Genomic DNA, 14,095 nt, shown 5'->3' with positions numbered 1-14,095 from the left:
CACATCTCCTGATTATATTATCTGAACAAAATTTAAACAAGTAAGGATCTTCCCAACAGTAATGTCTTGCATCTTTCTTAAGATTTTTTCTTTGTTCATAAGAAAAATCTTTTGGAATCCAACTTCCAGCCAAATAATTAGCGATGTCACCAAACCATGGTGGTTGGTTTACATGACCAACTCGAACAATCAGCAGATTCCAGTTCATACAGATTGAAATGATGGATCGGTGGCAGCTAGAGTTTTAGATTTTGTTAAGATGAATCCACCTGAGTTTTAAGGTTATAAGTTGGTGAGGACCCACAAAACTTCATTAACGAGGTTAAGAAAATCTTTGGAGTGATGCAAGTGATTGGTAATGGTAGGGTTGAGTTGGCATCCTACCAACTTAAGGTTATGGCTCACATATGGTACACTCAATGGAATAATGTAGTGGCTACTCTTACCTTGTAAATCTCATTTTAGCAGTCAAATTTGATGTTAGTCCAGAAACTCTCTCACAATCTTTCTCAGTCTCTACTCCAATGGGTGACACAGTTATAGCTAGGCGGGTATACAGAATTAGCCTTGTCACAATCTCTTAGAAAGTTACCTCAGTAGATTTTGTAGAATTAGAAACGGTAGACTTCGATGTCATTCTAGGCATGGATTGGTTACATTCCTGTTATGCCTCAATCGATTGTAGAACTAAGATTGTTCATTTTCCATTTCCAAATGAACCAATCTTAAAATGGAAGAGTAGTATCTTATCGACTATGAGATGCTTCATTTATTACCTTTAGGCCAGAAAGATGATCTCTAAGGTTTATCTCTATTATCTAGTTCAGATTAAGGATTCTAGCTCTGAAACCCCAACTCTTGAGTCATTTCCAGTAGTTAGTGAGTTTCCAGAAGATCTTCCCATAGTTCCTTCCGAAAGGAAAATCGACTTTGGAATTGATCTCCTTCCAGATACCCAACCTATTTCTATTCCTTCTTACAGAATGGCTCCAGCAGAACTTAAGGAATTGAAAGAGATGTTGAAAGACCTTCTAGATAAGGCTTCATCAGACCTAGTATTTCGCCATAGGGTGCACCAGTGTTGTTTGTAAAGAAGAAATATGGTTCTCTCAGAATGTGCATTGACTATAGACAGTTAAACAAGGTTACAATCAAGAATAAGTATCTCATCCACAAGATTGATGACTTGTTCGACCAAGGTGCTAGTGACTTCTCAAAGATAGACCTCAAGTCGGGTTATCATCAGCTTAGATTAAGAGATAGTGACATTCCAAAAATAGCCTTCAAACATCGGTATGGTCATTATGAATTTGTAATTATGTTGTTTGGACTAACGAATGCTCCTGCACCTCTCATGGATTTGATGAATAGAGTGTTCAAACAATACTTGGACTTGTTCGTTATCGTCTTTATTGATGATATCCTCATTTACTCTAGGAATGAGGAAGAACATGCGATTCATTTGAGAGTTGTTCTGTAGACTCTCAAGGATCGTCAGTTATTCGCTAAGTTTAGCAAATGTGAGTTCTGGTTGCAATCTGTTGCTTTCCTTGGTCACATTGTATCTATCAAGAGGATTCGAGTGGATCCGCAAAAGATAGAAGCAGTGAAACAATGGCCCAGACCTACCTCTGCTACAAATATTAGAAGTTTCTTAGGTCTAGAGGGCTATTATAGAAGGTTCGTAGAAGGATTTTCATCCATAGCCTCACCATTAACTAGGGTGACTCAGAAGATTTTCAAATTTCAATGGTTAGATGATTGTGAGAAAAACTTTATATAATTGAAAACTAGATTGACTACAGCTCCTATCTTGACTCTACCAGAGCGTTCAGATGGTTATGTGATCTATTGCGATGCATCCAGAGTTGACCTAGGTTGTGTGTTGATGTAGAGAGATAAGGTTATAACATATGCTTCTAGACAACTTAAGATGCATGAGAAGAACTATCTAACTCATTTCCTCAAGTTTGCATAAATGATGTTTGCACTCAAGATCTGGAGACACTACTTGTATGGTGTTCATTTAGATGTGTTCACTGACTATAAGAGCCTTCTATGTGTTCACCCAGAAAGAGTTAAATCTTTGCCAGAGGAGATGACTTGAGTTCCTTAAGGATTATGATATGGGTGTTCATTACCATCCTGGTAAGGCGAATGTAGTAGCAAATGCTCTTAGTAGATTATCTATGGGTAGTGTAGCCATGTTGAAGAAGAAAGGAAGGAGCTAGTGAAGGATGTTCACAGGCTTGCTTGCTGGGAGTTCGCCTATGAGCATATCAGACAGTGGTGTAACAGTTCAGAATAGGGCAGAATCTTATTTGATAGTGGAGGTTAAGGAAAAGCAAGACAATGATTCGATCTTGCCTAAACTTAAGGGTGCAATCCATAATCAAATAGTTGAGGTTTTCTCCCAAGGGGGAGATGGAGTACTTCGCTACCAGGGTAGATTGTGTGTTCCTGATGTGGGCAAGTTTAGAAAACATATTCTTGCAGAAGCCCATAACTCCAGATATTCTATTCATCCAGGTGCCACTAAGATGTACCGCGATCTGCAGGAAGTCTATTGGTGGAATGGCATGAAAAAGGATATAGCATATTTTGTATGTAACTGCCCCGAATGTCAACAATTCAAGGTAGAACATCAGAAACCAGGAGGTATGACTTAAGAGATCGACATTCCTACTTGAAAGTGGGCTGTGATTAATATGGATTTCATGACAGAGTTACCTCATACTCACAAACAGCATGACTCCATTTGGGTGATATTTGACAAGATGACTAAGTCCTCTCGCTTTTTGGCGGTCAAGACTACAGATTCGGCAGAGAACTATGTCAAGCTTTACATTAATGAAATTGTGAGGTTGCATGGGGTTCCTTTGTCTATCATGTCATATAGAGGTCCTCAATTTACCTCTCATTTCTGGAAGTCATTTCAGAAGGGTCTTGGTGCTCAGGTTAACCTTAGTACAATATTTCATCTGCAGACGGAGGGACAGGTAGAGTGTACCATTCAGACCCTAGAGGATATGTTGAGAGCTTGTGTGATCGATTTCAAGGGTAGTTGGGATGATCACCTTCCTCTTATTGAGTTCGCCTACAATAAAATCTACTATTCCAGCATTCAGATGTCTCCTTATGAGGCACTGTATGGGCGTAGATGTAGATCTCATGTTGGTTGGTTTGAAGTAGGTGAAACATCTTTGATAGGGCCATATTAAGTCCTTTATGCTATGGAGAAAGTGCAAATCATTAGAGATAGACTTAAGACAACCCACAGTCTTCAGAAATTTTATGCAGATGTAAGGAGAAGGGAACTAGAGTTCCAAGTTAATGATTGGGTTTTCCTGAAAGTGTCACCTATGAAATGGGTGATGAGATTTGGCAAGAAAGGGAAGTTCAGTCCTAGATATGTAGTCCCTTACAAGATCTTGAAAATGGTTAGCAAAGTGGCATATGAGTTAGATTTGCCAGCAGAACTAGCAATAGTGCATCCGATCTTCCACATCTCACTTTCGAAAAAGTGTGTGGCTGATCCAGCCTCCGTAGTGCCATTAGAGAGTGTGGATGTGAAAGATAGTCTTTCTTATGAGGATGTACCAGTTGAGATTCTTGACCGTCAGGTTAGAAGGTTGAAGAAAAAAGAAGTCGCATTAGTCAAAGTTTTGTGGAGGAGTCAGTCTATAGAGGGATCTACTTGGGAAGCAAAAGCAGCCATGAAAGCCAAGTATCTTCACCTTTTTCCTTCCGGTTCTACTCCAGCTTGATGTAATAGTTCCTCTTCAGTTTTTCAGTCATTCATACGTGAATTCAGTCTTAGAATCATGTTCCCTCAGTTTGTACTTGCATTTTTAGCGTATTTGCATGTTCTTGGAATTCAATTCAATCATAAACTCAGTCCTCAATGTTTAGTGGTAGGGATTGCAGCTTTCTCCCTCTATTTCATCTAGTTTATTCATCATTCGAGGATGAATGGTCCCACGGGGGGGATAATGTAACACCCCGTATCTAAAATAGACCATAAAAATGCAGACTTTCAAAAGTTGCAGGTGCCAGCGACTGAGTCAACTACGAACCGTCAGTCGACTTACTGTCTCTCAGTAGACTCCGTCGATGGGCCAGCTGACTCTCAGTTCTAAGTCACAAATGACGGTCAACTAATATGGACCATCTGTCGACTTATGGTCCGTCAGTCGAATCCATCGATTGAACAACTAACTTCAAGTTCTTAGTCACGAACGAGGATTGACCAGTACGTACCATCAGTTGACTTACGGTCAATCGACTTACGGTCCATCAGTCGACTCCGTCGATTCGCTAGCTGACTTCTAACTCTCAGTGACAAACGACGACCGACCAGTACGAACCGTTAGTTGACTTACGATCCGTCAGTCGACTCCGTAAGTGACTCCGACAACTTTTAAGTCAGGGGTCTTATGGTTTTTTCCTACTACGTTTAATCCCTAAGATACGTCGTTTGGATGCTAAATCATGAGATTTTAGTCAGTTTAAGCCTATAAACATAAGTAAAACTTACCTGAGTCAAATCATTAATCAAAACTTAGAAAATTAAAAGGAAGAAAAGAGAAAAAGGTCAAGAACCCTAATTCAAGAACGCAGAAGGTTTCCATCAATTCTAGCCCCGAAATTGAAAGATTTCTTTGTGGATTTCATCACCGGGTATGTGGGATTTCACTAGTGGGTTCCTTTCACCGATTAGATCCCTAGTTTTCAGTCAGTTTGTTGATTCCCATATCATGACTAGACTTAGGGTTTCTTGAATGTTATAATTATTGGGTTTTTAGCTGATAAAATGATCCAAATCAGATTAGTACGTTAATGTTTAGATAAATGCATGAATTCCAGAACCCTACCTATGTATTTCTTTAGTTCTTGAATTACACATGCTAGGTCAGATATTTCAGTTACTTCAGATATACATGCCTCAGTTATTAATGTATCATTATCAGATTAATTGTTGCATTCTCAGCTTGCATGTTCAGTTTTGAGCTATTCAGTATTTACAGAAATTCAGTCATAATGTGTTAATCACTTTATTCATTGGGAGTAGCATAATACCGAGTTGGAGTAAGGTTCAGCGTACCCTAATAGTCCCAGAACTAATAGTCAAGTAGGTGTAAGTCCCCTCTGTGGGCATCAGTTTAGTGATCACGCCAGCATATTTTTATACCTCTGGCAGGGTATATTGGGTCCTCTCAATGGGGCGTATACATCGGACTCCACATTTAGTCATGTGATTTTATTATCGGTTATTAGTAGTTCCCACAGTTCAGTCAGATTCTATTGCATTGACCATATTTACAGTTCAGTAATACTCAGTCTCAGCATGTTATAAATTTGTTCCTTGCACCCAGTTAGCTCAGAATTCAGTATATCATGTTCAGAATACCATACTTGCTTTTGTGCTTGTTCAGTTATGTTTTATTTCGGCTTTACTCTATCCTACATGCTCAGTACCTTTCAAGTACTGACGCATATGTGTCTAGATTTTCTCGTGAGGTAGGTTCAGGTTCTCATCATCCAGATCACGCTTAGATCGATTCTCGATCTCCAGTTCAGTAGAATCAGTAGTGAGCCCTCATTCTCCGAGGACCAGAGTCATGAGTTCATTTCAGTCTTTTAGTCATTTAGTTTCAGTTTTTGCTAGACTTAGCTGGGGTTTGTCCCAACATTTCTAGTCAGTTAGAGGTTATTTTCATACATATGTTTTCAAATATCTCAGTTATAGTATATGTGTATTCCCCATCTTTTCATTTTAATTGTTTTAGCTTTCACATCAGTTTATTTTCTTTAGTATGCTCATGATCATGCCAGCAAAGTTAGCTTGGGATCACTTGTGGTCCTAGGTCCTAGGTCCTGTGTCCGCATCTCGGAGGTAGCTCGGGGCGTGACATTCATAAAACGTGATTCCTAGCAAGAGCAAGTGATGATGCAAAACGACAGAAGAACTAGAGTTAAATTTTCTTTTTTGAAGTTGGGATATTGTCAATATAACTTAGAGTCATTGTTTAGTGATAATTATTCTATGTTTGAAGTAAGTGGGAGAATTGTAACGAGAAATGGATTTGACTTCTTAGAAAATAGAGATAATGATTATAGTTAATCGTTAGAATTGAGATACTGGAGGTAGTCCATTAGATTATAGAGTTGTAATGTAAAATTGTTCTTTGAAATTTTAGTGAGAAATTGTTGAAAGTCAATAAGTTGTAGGTCGTGATCCCCCCCCCCCCTTCCCCCGATCAAGAGGCTTTCCATGATAAAAAAAAATCAAAAAAAAAATAATAAAAAAAATAAAAATAAAAAAATAAAAAGAACCACGTTCTTGTTAGGTGGTTCAGGTTTCTTCACTAAAGACTCATGCAATAAATTGTGAAAACAATATTTTTTATTTGTCTTTGTTACAATCAAATCTAAAATTGAGATGCAAAAAGGTATCACAAGTTCACAACAGAGAGGCAAAAAGACCAGTTAGTGTGAATACGATTGAACGCAATATTAGAATTTAAAAATAATATTGATAAAATGTACGATTACATAATTACGAGTAAAATAGTAATTTTAAAACAATCGTATCGGACTATCGATTTAACCATTAACCACATTTATAAAATCTATAATCAAATCTATTACCCAATACCTTAATATCAATGAATCAATAATATTTTTTCAATTCAATTTAATTAAATTACTAATTTTTACACGGCCCAAACTTCATCCGTGGTTGAAAGGAAAATACAATTCTTTTTACGCAAAACTGGAGAGGAAAAATATTTCACTTTATATGACATAAATAATTATATCTAAAAATAAAATAATAGTAATGAGTTCTCGTGCAACTAATTGCACTGTCAAGCATAGAGTCGGAAAGTGGGTGAAGAAATAGAAGTTCATGGGCGGACATCTCAATGAAGATAGTACACTAATATAACTCACCTCTCTACTAAGCTCACACATTTTCCATTTGCTATAAATTCCTCCTTCCTATTTTTCTCTCTCATATCTCTCCGATTTCTTCTTCGTTTGCCTCGGTTTCTCCGATCAGAGCTCATGGAGTCCGCCGCCGTTCTCCGCTCCTTCCACCGTAATTTTCTCTTCCTATCTTTGTTTTCTAGATATATATACATTTTCAGGTTCTAATTGAATTGTTTTGTATTTTCATGTAGTTTTATCTGTGTAGCTATGCAATTTTCTGATGTTATCACGAAGCATATCGAGATTAAGTTCTTGGATTAGATTCTTCATTGGCAAGAAATGATAGCGATCTGCTTTACTTTCTTATTTTCGTCTCAGATCCGACATTGGTGTAAATGCATAAATACGAGATTGCACGATTATGAATTTTAGTTATTTAAACTTTTAAAGCTTGTGGATATCTCTGTTTTCTTCTCTGCTAGTGATAGTTTTTGTGGCTAAAAATATGTGTTGTTAGCTTAGTCGAGACTCTAAGAGGAACTTCAAACTAGTGGCTCTGGATTGATGAAGCTGTAAGGTCTTTTCGTGCAATTTACTTTCAGTTCTTCTGACTATAGGGCTTTATGTAAAATTGAGTTAGAAAACCATGAGATAGAATCCTAATCAATGAGTATAAACTGGTGTTGATTCACGAAAGGACAAAATGTTATGTTCCAATATGATTTTAGAGAACAGAAGAATGATTCATTTTGATAAACTAAGAATCAATCTTTTCCGTTTTTCAATTATCTTTAGTGGTGTCAACCTATTTTTTTGCATAAATAATTGCTAATAGTTCTGCTCTAGCTATCTGTTTCACGTGGATATCATCCAATGGCTCTAATCAATCTTGCTGTTATCCTACTTTATTGTTTCTGATAGATTCAGTTGGTACTACTTCCCATGTGAGGTCAGTAATTGAAATGCCTGGCGTTATTCCAACAAATAATATTGCCTTCTCCAAGCCTACTAAGTTTTCCCTGAAGGGCTCCTCAAATGGTGCAAGGCGCATTTCTTCTCCTAACAAGCATGGTAGATTGATACTGTCATGTGCAAAGACATCTGAAACAACTGTGACAGCGAAATCTGGTGGTGAGTTACTTTGTTGTTGCACCAGGTGTAAATCAGTAGTTAGGGGCTAATCTTTTCTAATTTCCATGTGGCTATTATATTGAATGTGCATCTAATTCTTGGTTTATGTGATGTGCTAGTACTTTTTGATATCTACCACACTGTTGTGCTTTTAAGCACCCTATAATTCATTCCAAGCAGAATGCATATCTCCTATTGGAATCTAAAGCTTATCGTTTTATCATTTATCTGATTAAAAGTGGAAAGTAGTCTTCTGTCGTGTCTAACTTTTTTAATCTGAATGGGTATTTCTTGCAGATGGCAATCACAAAGTTCCAATAGAGAGTAGTCCACTCCCAACAGCAACATTTCCTAAGGGTTTTGAGGTTGGTTTATCTCTTTGGAAGTTAGAATGTTTTTACTGCCTATTTTTTCTTTTTCCTTTTTTTATGGGTGCTGTAAGTACCTTGTGTTGATTATTTATCATTATATGCTTGATGAATTTTTGGCTTAATTGGTCCTTCTGTATTAAAGCATGAATTCTATGGATTTTCTTTTATCACCATCTTCAAGCAAATGCAAATTGAACTATGTTAAAACTAAGAAACCTTGCAACTTCGGCCAGTCTTTATCGGGTATATTTTTGAACTTGTGATTAGGTAATAAATTCTCATTTCTGTATTGATTAAAAAATAATGTTCATTTTTGTGGCGAACCCATAGTCACCAGTGTCACTTTACTTAATTCTGGCAACCTAGTCAAAATCATGTCTTCTAGTCTTCAGTATGCAAATGTCGTAATGATGCTTTATTTATATTGCTTTCTTATCTTCGACAGATTGGTAGACTATTACTTTGCTTGCTGTGACTTTAAGCATGATCGTTTGTTTGTTCTACTGATTATTACCAGGCTCTGATCACCGAGGTGTGTGATGATACAGAGGTAGCTGAGCTGAAACTTAAGGTTAGCATTTCTTTATCTGCTGGTGCATCCTTTCATTTATAGTGCATAATCACTTGGCCTATTTATTTGTTGGGGAGATTCTGAAATAGAATATGGGACTATACTATAGACGGGAATATAAGACTAAAAGTCTTCGGAAGTTGGATTCAACCAAAGGAGAAGGTTGAAGCATGTTTTATCTTCAAACCCTCTGAAATTCCAGAGCCACTGAGTATGCATTATAGCTTTACCACTGTCACATGACCTGAACTATCTACTAGCATATGTTAAAATGATTTTATTAGTCATTAATCGAACCTCAGCTTGGTTACAATTTACATATTACTTATTTTACTAGTTAACCAGTACCAAAGATTATAGCCTAGTGGTAACGGTGGGAGAGTACAACCAATAGGTGTGAGTTTTCTCCTTACAGTCTGTAGTTAGTACTTAGTACTACGAAGTACAGATGTTTATCCCAACTGTTAATCTTTTTTGGTGTAACATGGCAAATTTCAAATGATATGTTGGCCATAATAGATTTTTTGAGCTCATTACACAATATGTAATGGAGCTAACCCTTGTAAATTCCCCACATCACCTTGTGGTTGCTGGACTTTTAATACAAAACCTTTTTAATGATAAAAAATATGAGTTAAAATAAAAGTTGTAAAAATGTAGTACGATTGTTAAAACAAGTATGGAATATCTTGAGATGGTAAAATTTGCTATTTCAGAACTACCTGTTTTTACTGAAAAGTGTGATGGTATATTTGGTAATAATTGGGTAAATTCAAGCATCGATGCCATACAACTCAACATACCTAGTAGAATCCCACAAGTGGGGTCTGGGGAGGGGAGAGTGTATGCTGACCCTACCACTACATTGTGGAGGTAGAGAGGCTGTTTCGAAACACCCTCGGTTCATGTGCAACAAATCCAAGAAAAGAAGGAAACAATGAAGCAATCACAGTAGCAACTAATAAGAAAAGCATTGCAGAGCCTACAAGAAAGTAACAATAGCAACAAAATAATGTGATAATCGAAACACAATAAATTACATATGATGATAGATATCAAAAGCAAGAACTACATGAATACGACTAGTACTACACTCTTTTTTGAGAATTGACTTGTACTACACACTCTAACAAGCCTAAACCTTCCAACAACAGGACAACACTCAACTACCTACTAACCTTCTACCCAAAACGCGAACTTCATACCTTCCTAGCATTGACACCATAGGGATCAGAATTTCATATACAGTATCGACTATCAATACACAGTGGAAGAAAAGAAGGAATAAAGGTTATTGATGCCGAGAGTTTTGCAGGATTCAACAATTCTGTACCACCAAGCTTGTTCTTATATAATATTGCAATGAGAAAAAATATAATGTCGAAACCTTTCTGCATGAAGAGTTGAAAGCTGCTCCTACAGTACTATTGCCATACTGGAACTGTCGCAATTATCATCCACATAGGTTTGTAGTTGTCACCAAAAGCTGTGGAATGATTATGATAGTCAATTTTCAGATTTTCAGACAAACTCCATGTTGGTTTCGACATGACACATTGCCGGTGTATATAATTCTAAATATTATTTCAGAAAAATTATCTTTTGATATGGTCTGAAAGAAAAGGTTTTATGATTTCTATTGATGTTTGATTGGATATTGTGGCATTTATCATAGGTTGGAGATTTTGAACTGCACTTGAAACGGAACATTGAAGCTCCAGTAGTGCCGGCGCCTGTTGTTTCCGCACCACCACCACCACCACCACCACCTAGTGCAAGCAAACCATCCATTTCATCAACAACTGCTGCTCCTGCAGCATCCCCAGGGAAATCAACCTCAGGAAAGATCAGCCCATTCACAAACGTTGCTGCTGAAAAATCAGCAAAATTAGCGGCTCTAGAGTCTACTGGAGCTAGTGGTTATGTTCTTGTATCGTGCCCCACGGTGTGTATTACTTGACCTGTTAAACCCTTTTAGCATGTGTCATGTACTATGTCAGCAATGGCTTCCACTTTTTTCGACAGGTTGGTTCATCCCGAAGGGCCAGGACATTAAAGGGAAAGAAACAACCTCCTGCATGTAAAGAGGTAACCCATCATAATTCCGACCCTCTGGATTATGTTCTGAACTTTATTCTTTTCGAAGGCTTTCATATTATAGTGATAAATTAGATTAGTTTCCTATTGTATTTCTTGACCTATATACTAGATGGTTGTAGGTTTAGTTTTTCAAAAGAGTACATTTGGTTATGCTGAATAACTATCATGTCTAGATATTAGAAGGGATGAGCCAAGGATATCTAAGCTTGTGTATACCTTGTGAGACTCATCATTTTTATGCTTAAAGATCTTAATGAATGAGCGCCAGTGGTTTACTAATCTTGGAACTCAGTAGACTTTTGACATATGCTTTTGTCTTCTATCTGATGCTCACATACCAGGATTAAACCTGACACAGGCTTTTTAGCTTAGCACTGGAATCATGCATGTGTGTTTTGTGTGCAGGGTGATATTATCAAGGAGGGACAGATTATTGGCTTTTTGGATCAGTTTGGGACAGAACTTCCTGTCAGGGTAAGCCTTTTTTAAGGCAATCTTTTTGTTAAATTATCTGCTTTCAGAGTAATATTTGCTGACCTTTTTCTTTTACTTTCTTATTTTTTTTATTTTGTTGAGCAGTCAGATGCGGCTGGAGAAGTCTTGAAAATCCTCTTTAATGATGGCGGTATGGGTCTTTCAACATTTTTTCTTTCTCCACCTTGTTTTACTCGTCAAGTTGTCACAGCTGCAATTTCACGCTAAATTAACAATTACAGTGCATATGAGGAATTTAAAACCACAAATTTTGCAGTGAAATACAAGCTCCTGGCATACTTGTAAATGTTGCGCTAATCTCCTAATATATAGGTGCTGCATATGTATTTGCCTGAGATCTTAATTGATGCCTGAGTGAGTTTTGCCCATTTTGCACATTATAATGGTTCTTTTCAACCGAGCACACATTGTTCTTAACTAACCAACTTAACTAAGCTGTTTGCCGTCACCCAGTATTATTGGCATATTCATTTGATGAATCTTCTGTCTTCCAAAAACATTTAACTTATTTGATGCGGGTCTGTGCATGTATTTTAAATTTTCTAATGGTATTACTGTGCACTAATGTTTTTTTTTTTTTTTTTTGAAAACCCCAACTCACTATTCAGTTCATGGTGTTTTGCAGAGGCTGTTGGTTATGGTGATCCACTTATTGCTGTCTTGCCATCATTCCATGGTATCAACTGAAATAGCTTACGCCTCTAGTTTTGAATTCTTGGAGAGTAACTAATGCTGCTATTCTTGTCCTTGTATTTTGGTCAACTCTGTCATCTTAGACTCTCTCCTAACCCCATTTGGGATGCAAGTTTAGATTGGTCACTGTAAGCTTTTTATTACAGGTTAATTCGGCTTTTAGAACAATAAAAGATTGTCCGATCCAAGTTGAGAACTCTTTATTATTTTTTCTGGTTGTATTATTTTGTATATTTATGTAACGCTGATGACGTTATCAATAGGGACCAGAAAAGGTTCTTGATGGTGGAGTTTGCAATTACTGCCTATTTTTAGGCGTGGTTGATTGGAGCAACTCTACATATTTTGCCATGGAATTCGACATGTTATTTTGGTTTTCACCATTAACCTTGTTTAATTTTATTTTGGGGTCATTTGGCGGAGGGTATTAGAAAAAAATAATGCATGCATTAGCTTTGAGTACTACTATTATCTTATTTGATATACTTTTTCTATCTATGTATAATCAATGCACTCTCATATCTTATTTGATATACTTTGTCAATCTATGTATAATCAATGCACTCTTTTTGGTATGAAGGTACATTAACTAATATAAGTAAATTCATGGTATTAGTAATGCAAATTGATTTAATGCATGCATTTGCATGATTAAAAATACAATTGTGATCAAAAGTTTTATACATATCCACCATATTTATGGAGGATATTTTTGTAACAAATAATTTATTTTAGAAATTATGGCGTGCATGTAATTTCTAATATATCGAAATAAACAATGCATAACAAATAATATGAACATAGTTCATGTGAATATAATTAGTATCAACAATATTAATGTTAGCATTATTAATAGAGAAAAGAGTCAAAATTATTTCTTAACTTTGTTTTATTAGTTGACTATACCCTTATCGTTAAAAGGAAGTTATTTTTACCTCTACCATTACTAATTTCATCATTTTTACCCCTCAGTTGATGAAAATTTCCAAATTGATTCAAATTAAATTGATTTCAATTGAAACGATTTATCTATTTTAATCAAAATCCAACCCAACTAACTTAACCCAAACCTATTTCACCTCCATCTCAAAACACCCATCATTTTCTCCCAAAACCCATCTCCTATGAAAACCCAAATCGCAAGAACTCAATGGATTGTAGACAAGTTGTGTTCTTTCCTCTACAGTTACATATTTATTTTAGCTATTAATTTAGAATTTTCAAAGTGAGGGATATGATCATTCGGGTATGGTGATCCTCTTGGAAGCATGTCTGTGTATGTAATTGCAAAGGCTTATGATGGAAAAATTTTATTATGAATGAGGTACAAGTACGATGTGGTAGACAAAACTTGTATGAACCTCCATTTGTTTTATGACAAGTGGATAACCCGGTCCCATTTGAAAAAAAATGACACAAATTCCTTTTTCACTCTCTTCTTTTGTGACTTTTCTCCCTCCTCTTTCTTACTACTCCTTACTTTTTAAGTATTTTTTTATTTGATTCTTTTTCAACCACTATTTCACTTTTGCACTTATATAATTTAATAATTTTATTCATAATAAGTACGGAAATTATCCATAAAACTTATATAAATACATAATTTTTTTCTTTCAATTTATACGACATTTTTTATTCTTGAAATTCAAGTTTGGTGAAATTTAATAAATATTTTGTTTATCTACTTTCCGTACATGTTTCTTAGGAAATTATAGATAAAATAATAATTTTATTAATTTATTTCTTAAAATACTTCTTTCGTCTTTACAATTTTTTATTTATACTTTTGATAAAAAATAAT

General features: G+C 36.0%; 1 protein-coding gene across 2 annotated transcripts; it reads left to right on the top strand.

Annotated features, from left to right (window-relative positions):
- The first annotated feature begins 6,841 nt into the window (after positions 1–6,841).
- LOC107023816 (biotin carboxyl carrier protein of acetyl-CoA carboxylase) lies at positions 6,842–12,677 on the top strand. Of its 2 annotated transcripts, none has more exons than XM_015224627.2 (9): positions 6,842–7,102; positions 7,861–8,064; positions 8,362–8,429; positions 8,953–9,006; positions 10,682–10,951; positions 11,032–11,094; positions 11,512–11,580; positions 11,686–11,731; positions 12,227–12,677. In XM_015224627.2, exons 1-9 carry the CDS (start codon positions 7,069–7,071, stop codon positions 12,286–12,288), a joined length of 870 nt encoding a protein of 289 aa, XP_015080113.1. In that variant the 5' UTR covers positions 6,842–7,068; the 3' UTR covers positions 12,289–12,677. The 2 variants fall into 2 exon arrangements, with proteins under 2 accessions (XP_015080113.1, XP_015080112.1); XM_015224626.2 differs by having other exon boundaries at positions 6,843–7,102; positions 7,855–8,064.
- Positions 12,678–14,095: the final 1,418 nt, after the last annotated feature.

Source organism: Solanum pennellii, chromosome 6 (assembly GCF_001406875.1).
Source record: "Solanum pennellii chromosome 6, SPENNV200".
NCBI classification, from domain to species: Eukaryota; Viridiplantae; Streptophyta; class Magnoliopsida; order Solanales; family Solanaceae; genus Solanum; species Solanum pennellii.
Note: the sequence above shows the minus strand (reverse complement) of the source record. Positions and strands in the feature narration are given on the sequence as shown.

Excerpts from the sequence above, each read along its gene's own strand:
- LOC107023816 (XM_015224626.2), top strand. The coding sequence starts at position 7,069 with ATGGAGTCCGCCGCCGTTCTCCGCTCCTTCCACC. Across the intron at positions 8,065-8,361 it reads TGTGACAGCGAAATCTGGTG|ATGGCAATCACAAAGTTCCA; the intron begins GTGAGTTACTTT and ends TATTTCTTGCAG. Across the intron at positions 11,581-11,685 it reads GGACAGAACTTCCTGTCAGG|TCAGATGCGGCTGGAGAAGT; the intron begins GTAAGCCTTTTT and ends TTTGTTGAGCAG.